The 26,967-nt window shown below is 46.0% G+C and overlaps 1 protein-coding gene across 3 annotated transcripts in view; it reads left to right on the top strand.

The window, feature by feature from the left end:
• Positions 1-2,025: 2,025 nt before the first annotated feature.
• The window catches only part of EFEMP1 (EGF containing fibulin extracellular matrix protein 1), a 73,426-nt gene continuing 48,484 nt past the window's right edge, over positions 2,026-26,967 (top strand). For 2 of the 3 annotated variants that reach the window (XR_014545844.1, XM_083605381.1), the window contains exons 1-5: positions 2,078-2,319; positions 11,208-11,297; positions 12,040-12,127; positions 16,311-16,359; positions 19,832-20,077. Coding sequence is in view for 2 of the 3 variants with exons in the window: in XM_083605381.1 (XP_083461507.1) it covers positions 12,044-12,127; positions 16,311-16,359; positions 19,832-20,077 (379 nt within the window). In the remaining variant the exon portion in view is untranslated. Of the gene's footprint in view, positions 2,320-11,207; positions 11,298-12,039; positions 12,128-16,310; positions 16,360-19,831; positions 20,078-26,967 lie in introns of all 3 variants that reach the window. The other variant, XM_083605380.1, reaches the window with a different exon arrangement.

Genomic DNA, 26,967 nt, shown 5'->3' with positions numbered 1-26,967 from the left:
CTTCAGGATGAGAACAGAAATTGCATGGCGGCAGCGGGAGGCCCCATTAACTAAAGTGGTGTCTCAGGTTAAGAACAGTTTCAGGTTAAGAACGGACCTCCAGAACAAATTAAGTACTTAACCCAAGGTACCACTGTATTTGAAAAGTTTCCATGTCTGTTAAATGCCAGAAATTTTACAAGAAAGTGGGGAAACGGGGAGGGCATAACCAATATTTTTAGATTTAGCATGTTCCACTGAATGCAAAACTAGACTGCTAAGAACTGTTTTGGGCTTCCAGTTTCCAGTCCAAGAATCTGTTGAACCTCAAACAGTGCTAGGGGAAAATGCATTTTATTTACAGTGGTACCTCGGGTTACAGATGCTTCAGGTTACAGACTCCACTAACCCAGAAATAGTACCTCGGGTTAAGAACTTTGCTTCAGGATGAGAACAGAAATTGCGTGGCAGCAGCGGGAGGCCCCATTAGCTAAAGTGGTGTCTCAGGTTAAGAACAGTTTCAGGTTAAGAACGGACCTCCGGAACAAATTAAGTTCTTAACCCGAGGTACCACTGTATTTGCTGAAGCAATTGAACACACAACTTACGGAGACTGAACAAGATTGACGACAAAATATAACACCTACACCCGGAGAGCGGCACTGGTTGCTGATTTGCTATCCAGCCAAGTTCAAGATGAGGCTATAAACCCCTTAACAACTTGGGACCAGTTTTGTTGCAAGATCACCTTACCCCCCGTATAGGCCTACTTGACCTCTTCAAGGGCCAGAACTGCCATTGTTGCCTGTGCCGCATAATACCCATTCCGCATGTGTAGGAAAGCAATCTTTTACTGTGGCAGCACCTACACTTTGGAACTCCCTGCTACAGTGCCGGATTACCAAATAGGCAGAGTACCCACTGGTCTATGGGCCCCACTCCTTTTAGGGGCCCTGAGACAATGGATCACAGTAATACGCGTAATAAAATTGGTTTGTTACAATTGTTGGTTGGTGAAATCAAACATATTGGGAGATAATTTGCGAGGGGAGGCCCCCTGAGATTTCAGCTGCCTAGCAGTCTCCACAGGGTCCTGAGACCTGCGGGAATAGGGAGGTATACAAATAATAATAATAATAATAATAATAATAATAATAATAATTGTTATGTACTGAAGTTCTCACCCCCTGGGCCAGCAGGGGGATACTGTAGATAGTTTTCACTCAGGTCCCCATATGCAAATAAGGGATCGAAAGTGACGTTCAGTGATTTGATAGTTACAGAAAGTTGTTACTGTTGCATTGTAGTGGAGCTCTATATAAGCAGGCTGGCTGAACCCTTCAGTTCAGTTCTGTTCTGGCCTGTGAATAAACAAGAGCTGTTTGAAGAATCGCTGTGTCGTCTGATATGTTCACCCACAACTTAACAACAACAACAACAATGAATCCAGCACTGCCCTCTCAATGGAAACCAGGCAGGTGCCTTCACTGCATTCTTTCGGCACCTGCTAACATTTTTGTTTAGACAAGCTTACCTAGATGTGTAGAACATCCATGTATATTTCAATCTGTTTTAACTTTACGGCAGATTTAATTTTTTCAGTGCATGCAGTTGTTGTTTTCATTGATAATTTTACTGCCCCATCTAAATCGCTTTGAGTTTCCTTGCAGTCACTTTTACAATCAAGCGATGTATACATTTCGTGAAACAGAGGAAAGAAGCTTTGGAGCTTGTGCCTCGCCCGGTCTTTTAAGGTGCCACAAACTCTTTACTGCGTTTGGGGGGGGTTGGACTAGATGACCCTTGGTGTCCCTTCCAACTCTACGGTTCTGTGATTCTATCAAACAGACCACGGCAGGGCTACCCTTCTGGAACGCGCCCTGAAAAGGAATCCCTTTACTGAGCAGCGCCTTCCACTGAAAGAAGAAGCGCGAAGCGCAAAACAGAATATGAAACATAAAAATAATAAATCTGGGTTTGCACCGCGCGACCTCTCCGCCCTGTGTTTCGACATCAGGCTCTTCTCAGAAATGGTCAAGTCAGCGGAAGATCGGTAGGGGGCGTCCAATGGGCGTCCAAACAGTAGCCGGGAAGTTTGTCAAAGATCTTTGCTAAGGGAGGCGGTGCGGGGAACACGCTCCATCTGCGAACGGAGCGCAGCGAAGGCGCAGGCTTAACCTGCCGCTGGGGAGAGAGCTTCCATCAGCTCTCTCCAACTCCTCTCTCTGCAAACTAGGGCGTCTTGCAGCCTGGCTCGCTTCGGGAAGGGAGTCCACCCTCTTCCCTCCTCACCTAAGCTGCGGTCTTCAAGAGGGGCATCGCGTTCTTGCGGCTGTGCAGGTAAGGCGCGCCCGGATTCGGATTCAGATTCGGAATACTTGGCACGCAGCGGCGGCGGAAGAGGAGAGAGAGAGAGAGAGGTGATTCCTCGCTTGGTTAGGTGGGCAGATTCTTGCAAAGGAAAGTTTCTGGCGAAGCGAGATTGGCGGGTGCAAATGGATCTCAATGCAAGGATCTTCCGTGCGCCGAAGTGGATGCAGTTTGCAAATCTTGCAAGCGGAGTGTAGGGGATTTTTTCCCCTTGGGGTGGTTTGTGGGTCGTGTCTCCCACTCAGTCCGATTAGAGCCACTGGAAAACTTGAGCGACTTCAGGGGATTGTTTTCAGCGCCTAGGACTTGGGGTACCAACCTCTGCTGGGAAGGTTTTCTAGTCCAGGGGGAATAAAAATGTTAGGGTTGGTGTGGGGAGAAAAGCAATCGTTGTTTGCTTTTACACATATTAAATTTATATCCTGCCCTTCCTCCCTAACGAGCCCAGGAGGTAACATGAGATTATAGAAAGAGGGAGAAGCAATTGGGAAGGAGGGAGGTAGTGCTCTGAACTCCTTGTCTGGCTGTGCAAACCTAACGAATAGCAACTCAGAAGGGAGCTCCACTGCCTGTTCAATTAAAGGCTTCCTCTCCTATATAGGTTGCCCTGATGGAGCGGAAACCTTTAACTGAACAGGCAGTGGGAACTCTGTGGTCCTTAAACACCATTTTAGGGAGTTAATTCTCCTTGAATTCCACGGGACTTCAGTTTCTGAAACTCAAATATGTTTAGGGTCCAGACTGTTTGGGGAAGTAGACAGAGGCAGTTTTAGGATAGCGCGACCGGTTTGGCCACACTGCAGGGGGTGCCACAACAATGCTGTAGAATGGAGAGCAAGAGAGGCTTTGAATTTGAGAGCCCCAAGTCCACCACTTCAATCGATCAGAATAGTGAGAGGTGACTAGGCGATGCCGTGCCAAAATTAATAATATCCAAAAGGGAAGGGCAACCTGGAACTTTATTCTCCGGGGAGAGAGGAGGTTTCTGGACTTAACAAAGGATACCTTTCTTAAAGTAAGGGGGCTGGCTGGTAGTTGAGAGCCAGAGTGGCACAGGGGTCAGAGTGTTGGGCTGGATATTGGGGAGACACTTGTTCAAAGCCCCACTCAGCCAAGAAACTCGCAGGGTGACCTTGGACCAGTCACGCCCTGCCAGCCTAGCCTACCTCTCAAGGCTGTTGTGAGGATAAAATGGGGGGAAGGGAAGAACGGCGTATGCCACCTTCAGCTCGTTGGAGGGAAAGTGGCACATGGATGTGGTAATAAAATAAAGAAAATCAGTAAAGCCAGGGAGTTGGTTAGAGCATGGTGCTGTTATACGCTGAGGTTGCAGGTTTGATCCCCGTATAGGATGGCTGCATATTCCTTCACAGCAGGGCGTTGGAATGGATGATTCTAAGATTTAATGCATTTCTTTCTGTGCCCATACATCCCACACACAGAGACACCAGTTCTTGATGAAGCAGGTAAAGTGATAAGCTGCAAGGACTTGGTGGTTTTGCAGCCACATTGCCCTGAGGCAGAGCATTCCAGCTGGCAGCAGTTGGGAGTAGGGGGGCGTTCCCACAGCCTTCGTACCTGCTTTAAATTTTTAGAGATGGGGGAGGAAAGTGGGGGAGGAAATGTGGGGGACCTAGATAGGTAGGGTGTTGTGTTATGTAAGAGAAAGGGGGGAAGGTGTAAGAGAAAGAGTGTGTGGAGAACGGATCATGTATCAATGGGGTTCGTCCTTGCATGTGTTTGAATGGAGGCACGGGATGTTTGAGTGAGAATGAATGGATGGTGTATGAATGGAGTGAACGGGTGGGGGTGAGAAAGAGAGCGGGGTGTGTCCTGCAAAAATAGCTGCTAGTTGCTACTTCAGAGATGGCGAACCTGTACCCCTCCAGATCTCGTTGGACTACAACTCCCATGATCCCTCACCACAGGCCTTGCTGGCTGGGGCTGATGGGAGCTGGGGTCCAGCAACATCTGGAGGGCCACAGATTCCACACACACCCCACCGCATCCCTGTCTGAGTTGGGCCAATGAAATGGATGTCACTTTGCCTGACATTATCACAACCTTTTGGACCAACCTGATATTCATCCTCAAGCATAGGACGTTAAGCACCGGCATTATGCCGCATGCTGAATTTAGGCCACTGTAAGCCTGGGAGTGGCGCTGTGGGTTAAACCACAGAGCCTGGGACTTGCCGATCAGAAGGTCGGCGGTTCGAATCCCCGCGACTGGGTGAGCTCCCGTTGCTCGGTTCCAGCTCCTGCCAACCTAGCAGTTTGAAAGCACATCAAAGTGCAAGTAGATAAATAGGTACCGCTCTGGCTAGAAAATAAACGGCATTTCCGTGCACTGCTCTGGTTTGCCAGAAGTGGCTCAGTCATGCTGGCCCCATGACCCAGAAGCTGTACGCCGGCTCCCTCAGCCAATAAAGCGAGATGAGCGCTGCAACCCCAGAGTCGGCCACGACTGGACCTAATGGTCAGGGGTCCCTTTACCTTTTTAAGCCTGCCGATCCTAGCTGATTGCACTTTGCCTCCAGGTCACCGATTGACCTTGAAATTAACCACTTGCCATTTCGCCTGTGGCAAGTAAGAAATTTTTCCAGGTGACCAAGCAGGAACATTTCTGTAAAATGGAAGAGAATTGTCCCCTCTCTGCATTCCTTTTTAATACTGCTGATATGCTGCAAATGGTGTATGTGTGTAGTGAACAGGCAGGTAAAATGTTTCTAACTTTGGTGGATTTATTGGCAAGACTGCCCTAAATATATTCCACTACTAAAGGGGGGGGGGGATAAATGTTGGTTGTTTCCTGCAAGACCGTAAGCCCTGAACCTGTGGAGCCTTTTCTGTAGATGGCACTGAAGGGGCCTGAATGAGATATATTGTGCTGGAACCAGAAGATGCATTGCCTAAGAGAAGACACTTGATAACGAGTCTGCAGGGCTTTGTTTTGTAGAATACTCTAGAACTGGAATGGAGCTGAAATAAGAAACATGTCCACTGGATTTTGTACACCTTGATCTGACCCAGTAAAAGAATTCTCAAGCCCTTGTGTTTTGTGGAAACAGGAAGTGTAGCAGAAGGGACCTCTGGCAACCTTCACATAATTATACTTACAATTTATATAGCAGAATTTGAAGGGGTGCATGCAAAGAATGGTTCTGGCAGTGCAAGGGTGTTCTGACCCACGGTTCTGGGGTTCCCCCAACCTTCTGGAGCAGATTTGGAGAGGGCATGGACCACACACAGGAGGAGGAGGAGGGAAGGAAAAAGGTCTGTTGCACGAGTGCAAATTCTTGCGCAGACAGGACGAGTACACTGGATACTGCCCAAAGCTTCTCACATACCTTACTGTGATAGTCCTTACAACACCCCTGTAATGTAGGCCAGTATTATTATTATTGTTTCTTCCTTTGAACACTTAAAGAAAATAAAATATTGGGGAGTAACTCCCCTACATATTGTCACAAGAAAGGGGAAAGCGTTCTTTCCAAAGATAATTGCTCCCTTTGCTTCTGTCCAAGATCGAAGATGGAAGAAAGCAAAAATTGCCATATGCTAGTGTGGCAGTTCCGGGTTTTAGAGATGCATTTCAGGACGATGTGGGTGCGAACCAGCTGCAGATGTTGCAGTACAGAGATGTATTATGTATTATGTTTTCAATGTGTGATCATAGAATCATAGAATCAGACCAGTGCTTTATTTCTAAGCACAAAACTCTCCCGCCTTCTTATGCTTTTTATTTGAGTTACTTTTCATTTATTAAACTTCTGAGTTGATTGTCACCTGAACATCTTCAAGCAACTTACATACAGTTGATAGACTGATAGATAGACACACACTGATAGATACACACACACTGATAGATAGATAGATAGATAGATAGATAGATAGATAGATAGATAGACAGACACATACATAATACTGTATGCTTAAGTTCACACGTGCACCATCATCATTTAGTGCAAACAGCACCAGGAGTTGATATGGCATATGTGACTCGGGCATTGATGCTCAAAGGTTTGGTGTCAAAACTCCCACCATTGCAGGCTCAACACTTTTTAAATGGGACGTCCTCTGCACATGAGGTCAAGAGATAAGAGTGGATTTCTTGTGTTGCTTTTTAGAGCCCTTTCACACATTACGCAGAGGCTGACCTGGGTTTGCCACCTTGTGTACACTCAAAATACCTCAGAGGTGTTATCATACGGCATCCTTAGGCAGCTGCTGATGCTGCAAAGCCCTTTTTGAAAGCAACTGGGAGTCACCATGCTCGTCTCCCACAATGCCCCACAAAGATGCAACATCAGGGGCATTATGGGAAATTAACATGGCAGCTCCCGGCTGCTCAGCACAGCACTGCTGCCACTGCCTCATGTCCCAAAGTCAGTGGGCCCCTCCCCAAAATGAGACATTTTGCCCAGCTTCCCCTTAAACCTGGACCCAGCTTAGTTGATATAAATGTAATATCTGGCCCATAATGAGGATCTGTTCCTGATCCTTGCAGGTGGTTACATAGCAAAAGGCCAATTCTGCCAGCAGCCTCTTTCTCGCCAAACCAGGCAGCTTCTCATTCCTTTTCTGATGGGAAAATCCTATGTGGTCGCTGATGGCTGTTTAGAGAAGATTATAGGGTAGCTTCCTACACTTCCTATATATTGCATCTGTGGTTGGCCACTCTGGAAAGAGGACGCAAGAGGCCCCGGTACCTCTCTTCCTCTCTCTCCCTCTGTTCCCACCACCATTGGGCTCAGGAGCAACTTAGGCTGGGAAATGTGGACCAGCACATTGCTGGAGGGGAGAGAGTGCAAATTCAATAGTGACATATAAGAACATAGGTATCTGCTGGTATTGAGTGAGAACAGAGTTCCCTCTAGATCAGAATTGCGTACTGGCAATTGTGGCGATCACACAGGGTCCCCGGACGTTTCACCGCCTTTTGATCCCTGTGCCACCACTTTATTTCTCGCTGCCACCACCAAGGCCCTACCTGGTACAATACTGAGTCCTGTCAGGGTTAAAACCACAGAGCCTAGGACTTGCCGATCAGAAGGTCGGTGGTTCAAATCTCCATGGCGGGGTGAGCTCCCGTTGCTCGGTCCCAGCTCCTGCCAACCTAGCAGTTTGAATGCACGTCAAAGTGCAAGTAGATAAATAGGTACCACTCCAGCGGGAAGGTAAACGACGTTTCCGTGCGCTGCTCTGGTTCGCCAGAAGCAGCTTAGTCATGCTGGCCACATGACCCGGAAGCTGTACGCCGGCTCCCTCGGCCAATAAAGCGAGATGAGCGCCGCAACCCCAGAGTCGGTCACGACTAGACCTAATGGTCAGGGGTCCCTTTACCTTTACCTTTAACAAGCGCGTGGTTTCATAAACGGTATTGGTCAATTACAATCAGGGGGTGCCTATCCAGACCTATACCTTCTGCTACCTGCTCTCACTCACTAAACCACCTCTCAGATATTTACTTGTCTTCCTAGCCCCTAACTGTTCCTGACTCAGCTTTTTTCGCTACACTAACTCAACCTACCCACACTCTATCCCAATTCACTCCAACCAACCTCCCAAAGAACTCCTCCCTTCGCTCCTCCCAGAGCTGGTTTTATAGTCCCTCTGACTCCACCCCCTGGGTTCTGATTGGGTAACTTGTTTAACTATTTCACCTCCAGCACTCTCAGATGTTAACGTCACAGCAATATTGGCAGTGGCTCTCCAAGGTTTCAGAGAGAGGGGACATTTCCGTCCCACCTGGAGAAATGCAGACCCTCAAAGTCTCCGTTTCCCAGTGGCATCTGTAATTTAGAGAAGCCGTCTGGACTGTCCCACTTCTCCTTAGGATGTCCCTATTTTCATTGGAGAAATGATGGAGGGTATGAAGTTATCCGACCCCCAAACCGCCTGAAGGCAATCCTGTGTACGGAAGTTTTTTTAAATGTTTAATTATATTTTTTTATATATGTCAGAAGCTGCCCAGAGTGGCTGCAGCAACCCCTTAAGATGTGTGGGGTATAAATAGTAAGATTATCATTATGGAATGGGATGTCCCTATTTGCACTGGAGAAATGTTGGAGGGTATGGAAGTGGGGAATAGAATCTGGGATCTTGAGCATTTTTGTGGGGCCGGGGGGCGTGTAGCAGCTTTTGAGAATGGTAACGTTGGATCTGGCCTTAAGAATACATTAAGCAGGAAGAGAATTTGCTTACAGTCTTACAGATACGAAGGTTCTCTAAGGTTTTTCTTTCAGGTGGATTCAGATGGCGATGCTGAAGACTGAGATTCTTATGTGGTGGCCAGGTTCCTGGGTGTTCTTATTCTATGTTTCCTTGCTGCTGTTTTATTTCTGTAAAATGCCCCTTCCCCGCAAACAAAAATTCAAAAACGGAACCAACCTCTGAAATAATATGATACGATAATCTTTATTGTCATTGTCCCATACAGAACAATGAAATTGGGGAGGGGGGGGATCTACATAAGACATTCAAAACCAACAAGCCTGCTATCCCAGCTATCCCAACCTGGTTAGCCCTCTAAAAACTCTGATACCCCATTTTTAAAATACAATATACTCCCATAGCGTGTGAATAGTCTCCCATAGAAACTAATGTGAAACCAACAGCAAGTCAATTTAAGGCCAGCAATAAAAATCAGTATTAAGCACCAGGGCGGATTAAAACGAAGCCCTCTAATCAACCTGGAATGGCTTTTAAGAATTAAAAAGTTGCTTCGCCCTTCAGCAAAGCATAGAGAGCAGTGGAAGCCTTGCATAGCTGTTCCGTAAAGTGGGGCTGTCTGGTTGTATATAGGCCCTTGTGCCACACATATCAACCCCCCCCCCAGCAGTGGGGCAGGAGCTGATTTCTCCATCGTGCTGTCATTTGCAGTGGCCAGTTGACGCAGGTCCAGGTGGAAGGGCAGTTATCCAGGAGGGGCGAAGCCCACACACTTAATCTTGCCAACGTGGTTGCTTTGTTTACAAGACATGAGCTTGCATCATAGGGAAGCAGTTCCCATGCTTCTGTGTTGAGTCAGGTGGGACAAGGTGGTTCCTTCCATAGGATGTGTGCACCCTGAGGCATCCCATAGAATCGTAGAATTTTAGCGCTGGAAGGGACCACGAGGGTCATCTAGTCCAACCCCCTGCAATGCAAGAATCTTTTGCCCAATGTGGGGCTGGAACCTTGAAATTAAGAGTCCCGTGCTCTACGGACAATGCTATCCATCATAAGGGGATATTCCGCCCCCTCCCCCCCCAAAAAAAGCTTATTTGCATGTGCTTTTTGAAACATCCCTCAGCTCACACCACCCTAATTATCTTCCCCTGTTCCTTTTCTTGAGAGAGGAAAGCAGTCTGATGACACATATAATATGGGGCCTTAATTCAAGCCTTCTTGTGCATTGAAAGAATTCAAGTCCGGGCTCCCTGCTGGTTGACCTTTGAGGCCATATTAGCATAAATGCATTGTGCTGTACCATGCAAGGACCGGGGTGGGGGGGTGGGATCCTCAGCCAATCAGGACCCCCTCCCTCCTTGGGATCTGTATGCTTGCAACACCCCTTCATACGGAAGCTTCATTTATTTATTTTCAAATATAATTTTTATTAAGTTTTCTATATTTCATTACATATCAAAGATCAAAGAAAAAAAACAATCCATAACTTGAAGCATTGCTTAAATAAAGCATCAACTTCCTTCCCTCCCTCTAACAGACTTCCACACACCTTTACCAATTTCTTCGCATACCTCTATCCACTTTTTTACCTTATATCCATCTTTTAGCAATCACCTTCTTATATGTAAATCAGCTCCTTAATTTCCCATTACAAAACATTTCAACTCAAACCTACAAACGTTTTCAACTGTTTACAATTTTCTTTCATATAAATTTGCCCCGGTCTTTTTGGAACGGCTCATCACGCCGATTCTGAATCTTTCCCGTCAGCTTAGCCAGCTCTGCATATTCAACCATCTTTACTTGCCAATCTTCCAATGTGGGGACTTCTTGCTGCTTCCATTTATGGGCCAGGAGTATTCTTGCAGCCGTTGTGGCATACATAAACAAGTTTACATCTTTTACTTGAATTTCCTCTATTAACCCCAGCAGAAAAGCTTCTGGTTTTTCACTAAAGTTATACTTAAATACCTTTTTCAATTCATTATATATAATATCCCAGAAGGCTTTGATCTTAAAACAAGTCCACCACATATGCAAAAAGTTCCCCTCCTTCTCCTTACATTTCCAGCAGACTTTATCCTGGTTCCTATACATTTTGGCTAGCTTACTTGGTGTGATGTACCAAGGGTACATCATATGGAAGTTTCAATTCAACAATATCTGGAAGCCATGGGATCCCCAGCCTTCTTCTCGTCTACCCTTCTCCCTGACACCCTAGTTTTCTATGTGCAGGGAAAATGATTTGGTTCAATCGATTAAAAAACTCAGGAGAGGTGGCAAATGCAGTCAGTGGTGCAAACCGCTAGGGCTGAGAGGTGATTGCTGCCTCTTGCTGTGGGCAGAGGGTGTTAAGAGTAAGATAAAGGGTTGCAAAGAAGCTATCCCAGAGATTGGCTGGCCAGTGCTGTCTGCTGAACTAGACCTGCTTTTAAACACTTAGTACAGACCTATGCATGTTTATTTGGAAGTAAGTCCTTGATTGTGGTCAGTGGAGATGTAAATGTACATGAGCTTGCAGCCTCGCTGGGACAAAAATATGGGAACGTTTTGAACTGACCTGAGCAATTTGGACAATGAAGTTTAAACAGAAAACAATCTGTCTCCAGAGAACAGTGGCTTTTACATTAGGCACAATTCACAGTTATTATAATAACATCTGTGTTGTTGCCTTCTCCTTCTCAGTTCCAGAAAGGTACAAGCTTGGAGCATCACTAAACTACAAGCAACACTCTCCTAGTTGTCTCAGGGCTCAGTTCTGCCCGCTCTCATCAGGTAATTTCCCCATCTTCTGTCCTAGGGTACAGTTACAGATCTTTGTCGCTCTGTGAAGCATTTCTGGGTTGGTTTTTTTAGTTTTAAATTCCAAAAATACAAAGTTAAGGTAAATCATTCCCATCACAGGTACATTTGTTTGGCCACTGAAGAGGACTTTATGCTGAAATGTGTCCGACCAGTTGCTCTAAGAGGCTCTCACCTTTAACTCACATTTGGCCTATAAGCAGAACACAGGAGTGCATTCTTAATATTTCTCTGTAGTGTGCATCTCATCTTACAGAATATTTTAAAAAATATGTTTATGTGTGCATAACCTATAATCAAGTGTTTTACCTTACCTTTTTGAAATTTTATTCTGCTGAAGAGAGCAGATCTTCCATATTTGTGTGTGGTTTTATTTAAATGCCTGGTTTAAAAGAACACATCTAAGAAAATGAAGTTGAATTATAAACCGTTCAAAGTTCTGTTCCCAAAATTTTTATTCACATTTAGGTCACCCAGCAATTATGGGGCCTACTTTTAGGTGTCGTTCAGTGAACTAATTCAGTGAATGCTGTTAAACTGAACCAGTCCAAACTTCTCTTAAGTGGTACATCCCAGAGACAGATTTGATCCTGCACTGAAACCCAGGCATCTGCTAGGCCTCCTTTCTCAGTTCCCTGCTATCAGGAGTACCTGCCTGTCATCTACCTGTGTTGTTGTTGTTGTTGTTTTTAAACTGGGTTTCCTTTCTTTTAAGATCCATGATGGCGCTGTTCGCTGTCCTCGCTGCATTGATGCTCGCTACAGTTCATGGACAGGAAGGAGATGATACCATCACATACACGGTAAAGTCAAGAGATGGTGGGGAATGTTGTCTACTACAGGACTTTCAAAGCAATCCTACAGAAGTTAATAGCCCCAGAATCTGTCTGGGGGCCAAACTACACATGAGGTTAAAAGTTAAATGCATCCTCATATGCAGGGATGGGGAACCTTGCAGGTGTTGATGGACCACAACTCCCATTATCCCTGGCTATTGGCCATGCTGGCTGGTGCTGATGGGAGTCGGGGTGCAATATTTATTTATCTATTTGTTATTTATTTATCTATTGAATTTATATACCACCCTATACTCGGAGGTCTCGGGGCGGTTCACAGTAGAATCTGGAGGGCGCCTTGTTGGGTGTTCCTGGTTTATATGTTCTTCAGCTGTCAAAGCACACCTGCTTTCCCCCTTTTCTTGGAACTCCAGCACAGAACATTATTCATAGCACCATTCCCAGCTTCTCTTCCTTCAAATCCTTCCTCAGAACCCACCTCACACTGCAGCAGATGCCAACTGGTCTGTATAACCTAGTAAGGCCTAGTTTTTTATTAGCAACGGCTCCACAGGGTCTTCCCCATCAACAGTTACCCAATCCCAGTGCTTTTTTGTGGGGAAAAGGTGTTGAAGTTAGTTAGTTAGTTAGTTAGTTAGTTAGTTAGTTAGTTGCAGTCAGGTTGCCACCTCCACCCCAGGCAGTGGCTAAATTTAAGATGTGATTAATAAATTCAAGCAGACAGTGATCTAGATTAGAAATGGCCACAACTTTATTGACTGCAGATATAGGTGGATTTTTGGCTCAGGCGTTGGGTGTATACCCGTCCCAAGACAAAAAAAAATTAGCAATTATTTAATTTTTAAAAGGTAAGGGAACTCAGTTCCCCTGAGTTCCTGCTGAAAAAGACCTCTGCCCAATCCTCTTTTAAATTTGAGGTGACCCTGCAATCTTCCATAATCATGCATGAAGCCTTTTGCTGAACACCTTAGTCTCTTCCCCCAGCCTACTGCACGAATATTCAGGCTCATATCGTTTGTTGCTTTTGCCTCTCTCCTCCTGCGATATCTTGAGACACGGATGGGGAAGCTGTGGGTCTCTGGCTACTGCTGGACTCCAACTCCCATCAGCCCCAGCTGGCATTGCCCATGGCCGGGTGTGATGGGAAATGAAGTCTTAACATCCTCAGGAGGGCCATCGGTCCCTCATCTCCATATTGAGAACGACCTCCTTCTCCATGGAACTGCCCGCGCGTCGACATCGGTTGTCAATAGTACCGGGTTAAGGCCGACATGTTCTGACTCAGTGCAAGGAAGCTTCTTGTGTTCCTGATTTTGCTGATCGTCCACAGCGGAGCAATCACACTGAAGTTAATGGGATTTCTTGAGGATAAGTCATCTGCGAAGTGCTCCCCGTTGGGTTGTTAACTGGGCGTGATTTTTCGTTGTGCATTAAACGGGCATTGGGGAGATTCAGTAAGTTTTGCTGTTTTTTCCTCTGGGGCTCAGAGGCCTTTTTATAGCTACAGTAACTCCAGTTTCCTCAGCCTGAGGATGCTGTCATTCCTTTGGAGAGCTGGGGTTGTAATGCAATTAGCTGCCCTCTTGCCCCCTTGTTACACTCGAGGCCCGTTCCCTTCCAGCTCGCTGCTAGATTTGGCAGACTTCTAGCATCACCTGTGAATAAATGGAGGGGGGGAGAGTTAGTTTCTGCCTCCGATTTAAGCTCCTTGAGTAACAAAGCTACTCAAAACAACCCACCGCAGCCCAGCGTGTTGAGCAACAAGGGCGTCAACATGCTGAGACAGATTCTTAGCTGGAGCAAATGCCGTGAGTGCCTACCAAGTTACGGCAGGGGTGGATTTGGCTCGCCATGACAAGCTGATTTATTAACTCGAGGGTTTCTCTCGCTCGCTCGCTCCCTGCCATCAGTAGTACTATGAAAACACTGTGCTTAGTATGGCAGATGTGATAGGGTTGCCGTATTTTGAAGAGCAAAAAAGAGGACATATTTGCCGACTTTTAACTATGGATCACTATGACAATTCTACCCATGAAAAGGAGGGCGAGTCCTGGAAAAAGAGGACATATGGCAACCCTAAGGTAGATTAGCTAGATGATAGATAGATAGATGATGTAGATAGATAGATGATGATGATAGATGATGATGATAGATAGATAGATGATTGATTGATAGATAGATAGATAGATGATAGATAGATAGATGATAAATAGATAGATAGATGATAGAGATAGATAGATAGATAGATAGATAGATAGATAGAGATAGATAGATAGATAGATAGATAGATAGATAGATAGATAGATAGATGATAGATAGATAGAGATGATAGATAGAGATAGATGATAGATAGATAGAGATGATAGATTGAGATAGATGATAGATAGATAGATAGATAGATATAGATAGATAGATAGATAGATGATAGATAGATGATAGATAGATAGAAGATAGATAGATATTGACAGACAGACAGATAGACAGATAGAGAGATAGATAGAGAGAGAGAGAGAGAGAGAGAGAGATGATAGATAGATGATAGATGATAGATAGATAGATGATAGACAGACAGACAGCGTTGATACCCCAAAAGGTCTTTCTTCTCCCTTAACCTCAGCTTTGTACTCCAGTACAAAAACCAAGCCTAGGTCTGTCTCAGCGTCTCAGCCTTCATCCTGCTCTCAGCTGAGCTCACATACAACTCCTCTGGCTATTTCACTTAGCTGCAGCCCAGTTCATTTTTTTTAGGATGCTCTTCATGATGCTAAACTCTCTGTTTCCTAGTCAAAGGGACTGATTTAGGTGCTTAAGTGACGAGCTTTGGCCATTCTCTTACAACTGCCAAGTTAGCAAAGGATTGTTCCATCAGCTTTTAACTCTAGTGGGGACAGGACCCCAAAGATTAGGAAGGGAGGTATTGTGCAGACTGACACCCCCCCCCAACCTACAACAATATCTGTCTGCATCTCTCTCTCTCTCTCTCTCTCTCTCTCTCTCTCTCTCTCTCTCTCTCTCTTTCATCAGTTAAACCTGATGATGAAGACTGTCAGTTATTTAGCTAAAATGCTACATTTTGAGAGACCGGAAGGGTACTGCTTGATTTTTCCCTTTTGATGTCAACATGTCTTAAGCCAGCCATTGTTTTCTGCAACTTACCTGTTGATTGACAATATGGCTTCAGAGACTGCAAATCTTCCATTTGAATGTTCCAACGAGGTCCAAGAGCTCTCCTTTGACATTTCTGTCCCTTTGCACATTCAGTAATAGTAAGTTGGGTCAAACGTTGGTTAGACTTGTGCTCCCCAATGTGCCAATTTTGTACTTGCAGTTAGAAGCTTCCCACTCAAGCTAGCGGGACGCGGGTGGCGCTGTGGGTTAAACCGCAGACCCTAAGACTTGCCAATCAGAAGGTCGGCGGTTCGAATCCCTGCAACAGGGTGAGCTCTCATTGCTCGGTCCCTGCTCCTGCCAACCTAGCAGTTCAAAAGCACGTCAAAGTGCAAGTAGATAAATAGGTACTGCTCTGGCGGGAAAGAAAACGGCATTTCTGTGCGCTGCTCTGGTTCGCCAGAAGCGGCTTAGTCATGCTGGCCACATGACGGCCTATAGAGTGAGATGAGCGCCACAACCCCAGAGTCGGCCACGACTGGACCTAATGGTCAGGGGTCCCTTTACCTTTTTACTCAAGCAAGAGAATGTTTTTAATTGGGCGGTGCAGGTATGGCCTTAGCAATCCCTCCAGTGAGGTGTCATGGGGGGAAATGCAGTGCTTTATTTTCCTGTGGAAAATGTTTTTGTTTCATAAGTTCACTGCAACAATGAATGGATGGGGATTGCAAATACAATGTTGCGCAAGCTTGGCAGTGGGAACTTTTTAAGTTTCGTTCACTGAACACAAATTAAAGAACATAGTAAATTAGATCACCCTCTAGGGCATCAGAACATTTTCCAATTTGCAAACTGATCCCCCCCCCACACACACACACAAACCCTAATGTTATCCTAACTCAGGAGGCCCTCAGTGACGATGGATCAGCAATTGTAAAAAGTAATGTGAGCCCTGGGGAGAGAGGCAAGTCTCTTTCCTGAGAGCTCCATAAAACTGGGGCCTGATCTTAACAGCTGAACATATATTAATCCATATTTTCGTTTTGATTGTGCTAATTGGTTTTCTTTGTTTCACATGCAGCAATGCACAGATGGTTACGAATGGGATCCTGTCATGCAGCGTTGCAAAGGTACAGTAAACTGTAGCAAGGGGCACATTGATGTATTTATATCTGCTAAAAGGAATCCTGAGCTTGAACTAATGAGAATTCCGTCTCCATAGTGGAATTTTCTCCATAGTCTTTTCCAGCGCAGAGAATATGGAGAAAGCATGGGAAGGAGCACAAACATTGTGGCTGTATCCGGGTTTTTGGAATCGCATCCACTCTATCAGTTTCTCTCCAGCACAGATTTGCATTCTTCATCATTAATATTTCCTTCTGGGGCAATGAGAATGATCCATTTACTTCAGGGATAGCCAATGCGCTGTTCTTCAGATCTTGTTGGGTTATAGTCTAGATCAAGGGAAGTAATAGTGCCACTGTATTCTGCTCTGGTCAGACCTCACCTGGAGTACTGTGTCCAGTTCTGGGAACCACAGTTCAAGAAGGACACTGACAAACTGGAACGTGTCCAGAGGAGGGCAACCAAAATGGTCAAAGGCCTGGAAACGATGTCTTATGAGGAACGGCTAAGGGAGCTGGGCATGTTTAGCCTGGAGAAGAGGAGGTTAAGGGGTGATATGATAGCCATGTTCAAATATATAAAAGGATATCACATAGAGGAGGGAGAAAGGTTGTTTTCTGCTGCTCCAGAGAAGCGGACACGGAGCAATGGTTCCAAACTACAAGAAAGAAGATTCCACCTAAACATTAGGAAGAACTTCCTGACAGTAAGAGCTGTTCGACAGTGGAATTTGCTGCCAAGGAGTGTGGTGGAGTCTCCTTCTTTGGAGGTCTTTAAGCAGAGGCTTGACAACCATATGTCAGGAGTGCTCTGATGGTGTTTCCTGCTTGGCAGGGGGTTGGACTCGATGGCCCTTGTGGTCTCTTCCAACTCTATGATTCTATGATTCTATGATAGTCACATTCATGCCATTCATTGAAAGCACCCGTTATCTTTAAAGAGTGCATCATGGAACATCCCATTCAACAGCATGGACAGCAGTCATTTAGGAGGGTAATGCAGAGCTCAATAATGGTTGAGTGTTGCACATGCAATTGGCTTAGCTGTGTACCTCTCGCACATCCAATTCCCCTCTCCCCATGAGGTGGACTGAGGATCCAAGGGTGTCAGGATGCTGTCAGCGGTTCCCGGCTGGTTGCCCAGGAAAGTATGAAGACAAGGAAAAGTTTCTTACCATCCTTTTTTGTTTCAAAAAAAGCCAGTGTGGTGTAGTGGTTAAGAGCGGTAGACTCGTAATCTGGTGAACCGGGTTCGCGTCTCCACTTCTCCACATGCAGCTGCTGGGTGACCTTGGGCTAGTCACACTTCTTTGAAGTCTCTCAGCCCCACTCACCTCACAGAGTGTTTGTTGTGGGGGAGGAAGCGAAAGGAGAATGTGAGCTGCTTTGAGACTCCTTCGGGTAGTGATAAAGCGGGATATCAAATCCAAACTCTTCTTCAATCTTTACAGAGAGAGGCTATAGAACCCAGCCTTTTGGATAATGGCATTGTCATGAGTGAATCTCCATCACACACCCCGTCTCTTCTACTTCCTCATTCATCTCTTCTGCGGGTGCTGCTACGTGCCCTCTGTCTGTGTCCTCTTTGCTCTCCTACTTTTAAGGCTCGCCGGGTTCTGGGAGATGGAGGGTCTGGGATGCTTTCTAGTGTCAGCCAGGTGTTGCTCTGGCTCTCCCATTATTTCCCAGCTTTTCCCCTCATCTGCCTCTCAGCTGTGACCTGCCTCAAACCCCTGTTGTAAATCTATACTGTCTTCCTCCTCCTCCTCCCTGGAAGGGTCAGGATGGGGAGGCGGTCTTTACCCTTCCTCCTCTGCCCAGTCCCTGACACAGGGGAGTGGCCAGCGGCCCTGCAGAAACTCTGCCTGCCCCTGTTGCTGCCGCTGGAGAAGCAAAGTGAAGCAGCGGCAGCAGCTTATGGCAATATCTCGTGAGATTTTGCGGAACTCTCGCGAGATCTCGCTGCTGCTGCCACTTCTCACATCTCCCATGGCTGGGGGTGGGTGTTCTGTCTGCCCACTGCTGCTCCTGCAGCAGCAAGGGAAAAAATATTACAGCATATATCTTACTCACCTCTCCCATGTTCTTGCCAGAAGCCATAGTCCATGGGTAGGCAAACTAAGGGCCAGGGGCCGGATCCGGCCCAATCGCCTTCCAAATCCAGCCTGCAGACGGTCCGGGATCAGCATGTTTTTACATGAGTAGAATGTGTGTTTTTGTTTGAAAGGCATCTCTGGGTTATTTGTGGGGCATAGGAATTCGTTCAATTTTTATTTATTTTTTTCAAAATATAGTCCGGCCCCCCACAAGGTCTGAAGGACAGTGGACCGGCCCGCTGCTGAAAAGGTTTGCTGACTCCTGCCGTAGTCACTGTAAAGGGGCAGCTGATCAAAAATATTATTGGCAATTGGATTTGACATCCCACTTTATCACTACCCTAAGGAGTCTCAAAGTGACTAACAATCTCCTTTCCCTTCCTCCCCACGACAAACACTTTGTGAGGCGAGTGAGGCTGAGAGACTTCAAAGAAGTATGACTGGTCCAAGGTCACCAGCAGCTGCATGTGGAGGAGCAGGGAAGCGAACCTGGTTCACCAGATTACGAGTCCACTGCTCTTAACCACTATACCACCCTGGCTCAGTTATGAAGTGATGTCAACTAGAGACTAAGTGAAAACTGATGCAGCAGTTGGGGTTACACCTTGGACATGTAACGAGAGCGGGAAACCGGTTTTGGAAATATTAGATTGAATAAATTTGGTTTCACTTGTAATAATTTGGAAAATCAATGAAAAAATAATTGACAGAAGCTGTAGTCATGCAACCCCAGTTAGCAGTGAGTGGAGGAGCACCTTTCTGTTTCACCCGGGACCACATAACACCGGTCCTGAGAGATTTGCATTGGCTCCCAGTACGTTTCCGAGCACAATTCAAAGTGTTGGTGCTGACCTTTAAAGCCCTAAACGGCCTCGGCCCAGTATACCTGAAGGAGCGTCTCCACCCCCATCGTTCAGCCCAGACACTGAGATCCAGCGCCGAGGGCCTTCTGGCGGTTCCCTCATTGCGAGAAGTGAGGTTACAGGGAACCAGACAGAGGGCCTTCTCTGTAGTGGCGCCCGCCCTGTGGAACTCCCTCCCTTCAGATGTCAAGGAAATAAGCAGCTATCTTCTCTTTAAAAGACATCTGAAGGCAGCCCTGTTTAGGGAAGTTTTTAATATTTAATGCTGTATTGTTTTTAACACTTGATTGGAAGCTGCCCAGAGTGGCTGGGGAAACTCAGCCAGATGGGTGGGGTATAAATAATAAATGATGATGATGATTATGATGATGATGAAATAGGACAGGCCGTTGCTGCCTCTTCTCCTATCTCTGCCTCTTCCCCTACCTTTTCTTTCCACGTGGAAGTGCTGATAGCATCCTCCGAGGCAGGAGGATGCTGCCGTTTTGGTGCTCACCTTCGCCTTGTTTCCGACCGCAGATATCGACGAATGTGAAATTGTGCACGATGCGTGCAAAGGTGGGATGAAATGCGTGAACCACTTCGGAGGATACCTCTGCCTGCCCAGAACGGCTCAAATTATCGTCAACAACGGTCAAGAGCAACCTGCGCCTGAACCCGCCCCTGTGCCTAATGGCCGAAACGGCAATGCCATAGCTCGAAGGACTGTCCCGGGGATACAGTGCGCGGCCGGGTTTGAAGCCAGCGATCACAACGTTTGCCAAGGTAAGGAAGTCATCTTATGCCGAACTTTACATCCCTGTATCAGGGAGGGAGTGGGATTCGTTTGGCCCCCTTTCCACACCAGATTGGCCCAGTTCAATCATCCTGAACTCAGTTGTTGATTGGAACAAAACTGGTCGAATTGCACCCTTATCCAGATTTTGCAATGCCATTTTGGTGCGCATAACATGCACACCCAAAAAAACTCACAGTTGAAATGCATATTCAAATATGTGTTTTAGGAGAAAGTGCATTGAATTATTATTATTTTTTAGGGAAGTGGTGGGGAATACGTACACAAATGAATGTAATAATGTATGCAGTTTAAATATGGAGTTGTCATGCATTCTTTCAAAAAAAAAAAAAACAGCACAAAACATGGACTTATGCCAGCAAAATTGAAGCAAGGGGGGGACTTGTGCTTATCTGTTTGACCCTGCTATGTAGTAGAGAATAACAGGAAGGGCAAGTAATGTAGCCTTAGTGACTTATATCAGAGACGGTAATTCAGAAGAAAGGGGTGAGGTTGTAGTGAGAACTGGGGCAGCTTATTTCTGCTCTCCGTCGGTTTTGGCACCTGCCCATTCTGAAGTCAGTTTGTCGTGTTCCGGCCTTAATCTGCAAATTCCTCCTTTTTTCAATCCGCCTGAAAATTTGTATCTAAATACATATTTTAAACATAATTCTTCTCACAAAAGATGCATTGTTGAATTTATTTTATCTGAAAGTACATCTTCCTCAGAGCACATATTTAGGATAGGTTTAGATTCTAGCTCAGTGGTAGAGCATCTTGCCTGTCAAGCAGAAGGTCGCAGGTTCAGCCCCCAATCTACCTTGGTATCAGGCAGCTTCCTACGTTCCTATGCAGGATAAAATTATGCATTTTTAAACGCATTTTGAATCGACCCCGGAAATGGACCAGTTTGCCAGTACATGTTGGGAAAACCCTGGCCTAATATGCTTGCAGCCCCTAGTCCCAGTTACCAGCCCAGCAGCTGCATTCTAACCAAGCTGCACTTCCAAACTTGCTTCAGAGGCAGCCCCACATATATTAGTAGTCTAAGCTGGAGGTTAGGGACGCAGGTGTCTCTGTGGTCTAAACCACAGAACCTAGGGCTTGCCGATCAGAAGGTTGGCGGTTCGAATCCCCGTGACGGGGTGAGCTTCCGTTGTTCGGTCCCAGCTCCTGCCAACCTAGCAGTTCGAAAGCACGTCAAAGTGCAAGTAGATAAATAGGTACCGCTCTGGCGGGAAGGTAAACGGCGTTTCCGTGCGCTGCTCTAGTTTGCCAGAAGCGGCTTAGTCATGCTGGCCCCATGACCCAGAAGCTGTACACCGGCTCCCTGGGTCAATAAAGTGAGATGAGTGCCACAACCCCAGAGTCGGCCACGAATGGACCTAATGGTTAGGGGTTCCTTTATCTTTACCTTTTAAGCTGGAGGTTATCAGAGTAGACTATCTCTACATAGGGATGCAGCTGGCTAATCAGCCAAAGCTGGTTAAAGCTGTTCGCTATCCCAGAGAGTAACTGCTGGCTGGTTAGAACCTTGAGTAGGAGAATTCCTGTTAATGTGGTGAGGATCTACTGCAGAAGAGGGCCTAGAAGCCAAGTCTTAGGAGAAACAATTGAGGGACTTGAGTATGTATATCCTGGATAACAGGAGAATGACAGGAGATATGATAAAGGTAAAGGGACCCCTGACCATTAGGTCCAGTCGTGGCCAACTCTGGGGTTGCAGCACTCATCTCGCTTTATTGGTTGAGGGAGCCAGCATACAGCTTCCGGGTCATGTGGCCAGCATGACTAAGCTGCTTCTGGAGAACCAGAGCAGCACACAGAAACGCCGTTTACCTTCCTGCCAGAGTGGTACTTATTTATCTACTTGCACTTTGACGTGCTTTCGAACTGCTAGGTTGGCAAGAGCAGGGACTGAGCAACGGGAGCTCACCGCGTCACGGGGATTCAAACTGCTGGCCTTCTGATCGGCAAGTCCTAGGCTCTGTGGTCTAACCCACAATCTTCAAATATCTAAAGGACTGTCACACGGAGGGTGGAGCAAGCTTGTTTTCTCCAGCTCCGGAGGATAGGATCCGAACCAATGGCTTCAGTTACAAGAAAGGAGGTTACGACTAAACATCAGGAAGAGCTTTCTGGTGGTGAGGGCTGTTCAACAGTGGATGAGACTCCCACGAGAGGTTATGGACTCTCCTTCCTTAGAGGTTTTTAAGCAGAGGTTAGATGGCCATATGTCATGGATGCTGTAGTTGAGATTCCTGCATTGCAGGAGGTTGTACTAGATGACCCTTTGGGTCCCTTCCAACTTTACAATTCTTTGCTTCTATGATTTTGTTGCAAGGCACACTTGTACTACATAATCTGGGAAGTAGCGTATATATTGGACATTCACAGGTTGTGCGGGACTGTCCTATAACACATCGTTGCTTATTTATCAACTGTGACTTAAAGAGCATTGTATTTGAGCCTCTTACATCCTTTGGCCAGGGCAGAAGAAGCTTTAGGTCCGTGGAAATCAATGGTGGTTTGGGCAGAGGTTTTTCTAGGGTAAGGATTCCATCCAACATGTTTATATTCTGATTCATAAAATAAACTCCCACGAGAGCATTCCATTAATGGTAACTTAATTTGAGAGTGACGTGTTTGTTGGTAAATGAGGTTGGCGCTGCCTCTATGAATACCGAGAAAGGAACTACAGCTATTTCATACAGCTTGTCTCGATTATGACCATTTAAACCACTATTTAATATAATTAGATAGAAAGGACTCTCTCTCTCTCTCTCTCTCTCTCTCTCTCTCTCTCTCGCTCTCGCTCTCTCTCTCTCTCTCTCTCTCTCTTGAAGCCAGAGAATTAAAAAGAAAAGAAAAATCAAGAGCCCCAAATCTTGGAAGATGACTTTGCTGATGTGCACTTGGATCTCCCACTGGTTAGCCTTAGAACAAGTGTTTATGAATCAAAAGCAGAATTTGGCTCCGGGTCTTTTCTTTCACAAAAATGATATGCGCTGGAGGAACAGATGTTAAAGTAAACTATTTATACAAACAAACACAATGAGAAACAGCCTCCAGAGTTTACAGGATTGTTGCAAGCCCCATTCCTGATTGTGCAAAAAAAATATTAAAAAGGGAATTACCATTGCTAACATCCTGGGAATTTTATCCTGGGGAGTGGTGGGTGTACACTCATGCAAATGTTGTTCATTAGCTAGCTTGTTTGAAATGCTGGCAAGCTTCAGACTGGATCTCTGACCAAAGGATCAGAGCTGGTGGGGGGTGGATATAGCTCACTAGCAAAGTGCAATTTCTAATCTGGAGAGGGAACATACAGGGAAATCAGTGGCAAAGCTGTGCGGAAGATCCCTAGTTCAGGCCTTGGCAACTTCAATTAAAAGGATTAGCTTAGCAGACACTGAGAAAAATAGATCTCCCTGCCTAAGATGCTTTAAATGGAGAGCCAATCTTATGTGCAGTGACAGCGCAAGCCTGTCCAGTACAAAGAAACTCTACTGAAGCTTTTGAGGACTCCTGTGCCTTTAATTAAAAGTTTCCGATTTGCAGGCCCTACCCGTTTTATTGCCTCCTCTTGAGATTGACTAGAGAATCTGTGTTGAATAGTCGGTTAACTAGATTATTTCTCTGAATTTTCCCCACGCCACTTCCTGTTCCTGTTCACAGATCCTCTGGTCAGGCTTAAGGGGAAGCAACAAAACAGGACCTGCAAATAGGTAACCTTTAATTAAAAGTGCAGGAGCCCTTGAAAGCTTCAGTTGTGCTTTCTCCATAATAGACAGTTGCATATCAGATGGATTCCTAATTTTAAAAGTGGACAAATAGCGTGGCAACTTCAGACTAAACTGTTAGGTGTGGAAGTAACCCCTTGATTTCACAGCAGCTCAGTCAATGGTTTGACAGGCTAGCTGATGACAACCTACAGAAATGTTGCAGTCCATCACGTAGAGAGAAGTTTTGCATAGCTCAAGTCTGAAAAGGGTTCCATTGTCCCAGATTCGCTTTCTTTATAGATGGCTTGTAACAGATGGATATTGTGCTGGTCCTGAGGGTTAACCGGGTGGCGAGGTCCGGGTCCAGTCCGAGGTCGAGGGTGCGGTATGGAAGCACTCCGTCAAAGCTGAAGCTGGGTCCAAGGCAGGGAGTTGGGCGAGGTCAGGAGCTCCAGCAGGACAGGGTGCAGGCAGGAACAGGCTACCAACAATGTTGCTCCCGCAACCTGGGACTGGGGCTGTCTGGCTTTTATCTGCCCCGAGGCATAGGGCGGCCCCGGTCCACAGGTGACTCACCTCTCCTGGCCTGGAAGCGAGCACTCCTCCTGCGGGAACTTAGTTCCCTCCGCCTCTCTGCCCTGAGCCTCTGTAGCTCAGGAGAGGCTGGAGGGTTACCAGACCCAGAGGCAACCTCAGCTTCCTCTGATGGGACTGAGAATGGAGCACCTGCAGGCAATGGGTCCTCCATCACCTCAGGGGCCAGAGCAGACTCAGCTGGTGCCTGCACCTGAGGACCCAGCACAGGTGAGGACCCTTCAGGCTCATGCCCCATCCCCGGCTCAGCTGGTTCTGGAGGTGGGGAGTCCTGTGCAGGCTGGGATTCCTCAGGTTCAGCCTCCGAGTCTGAATCCCAGGCCATCACAGATATTCTCGTAATTTTAAGTGGATGAGCGGGGGGGGGGAATGTGAAGATATTCTGGAAAGGTATGTTCAGGAAGTATGCTTATATCCTGAAGAGTTCCACTTTACCTCGTGCAATGTTATGTTTTGACTGAACTAAAAATACAAAAGGGATTTGCAAATTATAGAGTGATTGAGCAGCTTGGCCTCCATGTGGTGATTATAAAATGGCTTCTATACCAATTAACATTTTTGTGTTTTATTTGCTGCCATGCCGTTGAGCTCAAACCATGATAGAAGTGGCTTCCCCCATTGTTAAGTATAGTGTGGAAATATCCGCTTTTCGTCACGTGTAATTCGGCAGCAAAAAGGACATAGGCTTGAAGGCCAACAAAGGACGCAGGAGAAGCAACATGCATTAAGAGACTCGGTTTTTTTATAAGTTAAAGTGTTAATTGGCAATAATTAACATGAAATTGACAAGGATTTCATTCTATAATGCAGTCAAAAATTCTTGTTAACAAAATGGGAAAGGTGCGTGTGTTTGGCCCTAATAGAAAACCATCACCAAGTAGTATCTGTTAAAGAATGAGGGGAAGGCAGGCCAGGGGCAGCTATGGCAGTTACAATGATATAAAACATCTACAACAGCCTTTCTCAACCTTGGGTCCCCAGATGTTGTTGGACTACAACTCCCATCATCCCTAGCTAGCAAGGGATGATGGGAGTTGTAGTCCAACAACATCCAAGGTTGAGAAAAGACTGGTCTGTGAGTTTGTAGTGTCAGTATTCCATTAAGAGTCATGTTTGGTAAGTCGGGATTGCTTTGCTGTTGACTTTAGTCCCCTGCCTAGAAAGTTCCGGATTCTAGCGGCTTCAACAGTCAGTCCGAGTTCTGTTGCCACTGAGCATGCTCAGTCCGTATCGGAATGATATGGGGAAAGGAAGGGATTTCATCATCAGAGCATTTATTTTATTTTTGCTGAAGATTTTTTTTAACTTCTGCAAACCTTGCGGTTCTCCCAAGCGCACTAGTACCTTCTTCTCAGGTGTGGGCCATGCCATTTTGCTTACATAAGCAACAGCGCTCCGAGACTGAAGAAAGATGGAATTATACTGGAGGGCTAGAGAGAAAGATTGCTGGTATGATATGTCGGCTGCGCAAATGCGTGAGACTTTTCCCAGATGGTGAGGATTGAGCATGAGGCATTCTGCGTGCAAGGCAAATGCTCTCCCAATGAGCTTTGGCCCTTCCCTATCTATAGCTGCAGTCCTATACACACTTCCCTGGGAGTTAGTCGCCCTAAATTCAGTGGGTCTTAACTCTGAGTGGACGTGTGTAGGATTGTACCACAAGATAGGCCCAGAAACTGCTTTACTAGTGATGCATCTACAGTGGTACCTCGGGTTAAGTACTTAATTCGTTCCGGAGGTCCGTTCTTAACCTGAAACTGTTCTTAACCTGAAGCACCACTTTAGCTAATGGGGCCTCCTGCTGCCGCTGCACCACCGGAACACAATTTCTGTTCTCATCCTGAAGCAAAGTTCTTAACCTGAAGCACTATTTCTGGGTTAGCAGAGTCTGTAACCTGAAGCATATGTAACCTGAAGCGTATGTAACCCGAGGTACCACTGTACAGTTCTTTGATTGGGCCTTCAAGCTCTCTTCAGATATTAGCATGGAGTGAATCCGTTCCCATATAATTATATATAGCTGGAGAGGAAAAACGTTGCCCGGCAGAAATAATAATAATAATAAATTAACTATCTGGCATTCCTTATCTGTCAAAACAAATTAGCTCCCGCGGTGATGAAATTTAAATTTCAAGCTCATTAGTGTATTTCTTGTGCAAACCTGCAGCCATTTGACGGGAGCGGGAGAAGGATTTTCCTTGGAATCAGTAAGTGAACCAAGGCTGGTAACAAAACATTTCAAGCCTTGTTGCTGTTAGGTCAGCTGCTCAAACGCAAAATTGTATTTGTTTCCGTTTGACCATTTCAAAAGCTTCCAAGAATGTAATAAAAGAAAGCTTCATTCCTGCAGAATGCAGTGGGACTTACTTCTGAGTAGGCAGGTACAAAACCCTTATCAATACTGAAATACAGTGGTACCTCGGGTTAAGTACTTAATTCGTTCCGGAGGTCCGTACTTAACCTGAAATTTTCTTAACCTGAAGCACCACTTTAGCTAATGAGGCCTCCTGCTGCTGCCGCCGTGCCGCCGGAGCCCGATTTCTGTTCTCATCCTGAAACAA

Source organism: Podarcis filfolensis (assembly GCF_964270895.1).
Source record: "Podarcis filfolensis genome assembly, chromosome: 3".
Classification (NCBI taxonomy): domain Eukaryota; kingdom Metazoa; phylum Chordata; class Lepidosauria; order Squamata; family Lacertidae; genus Podarcis; species Podarcis filfolensis.
This window is presented reverse-complemented; position numbering and strand designations above follow the sequence as displayed.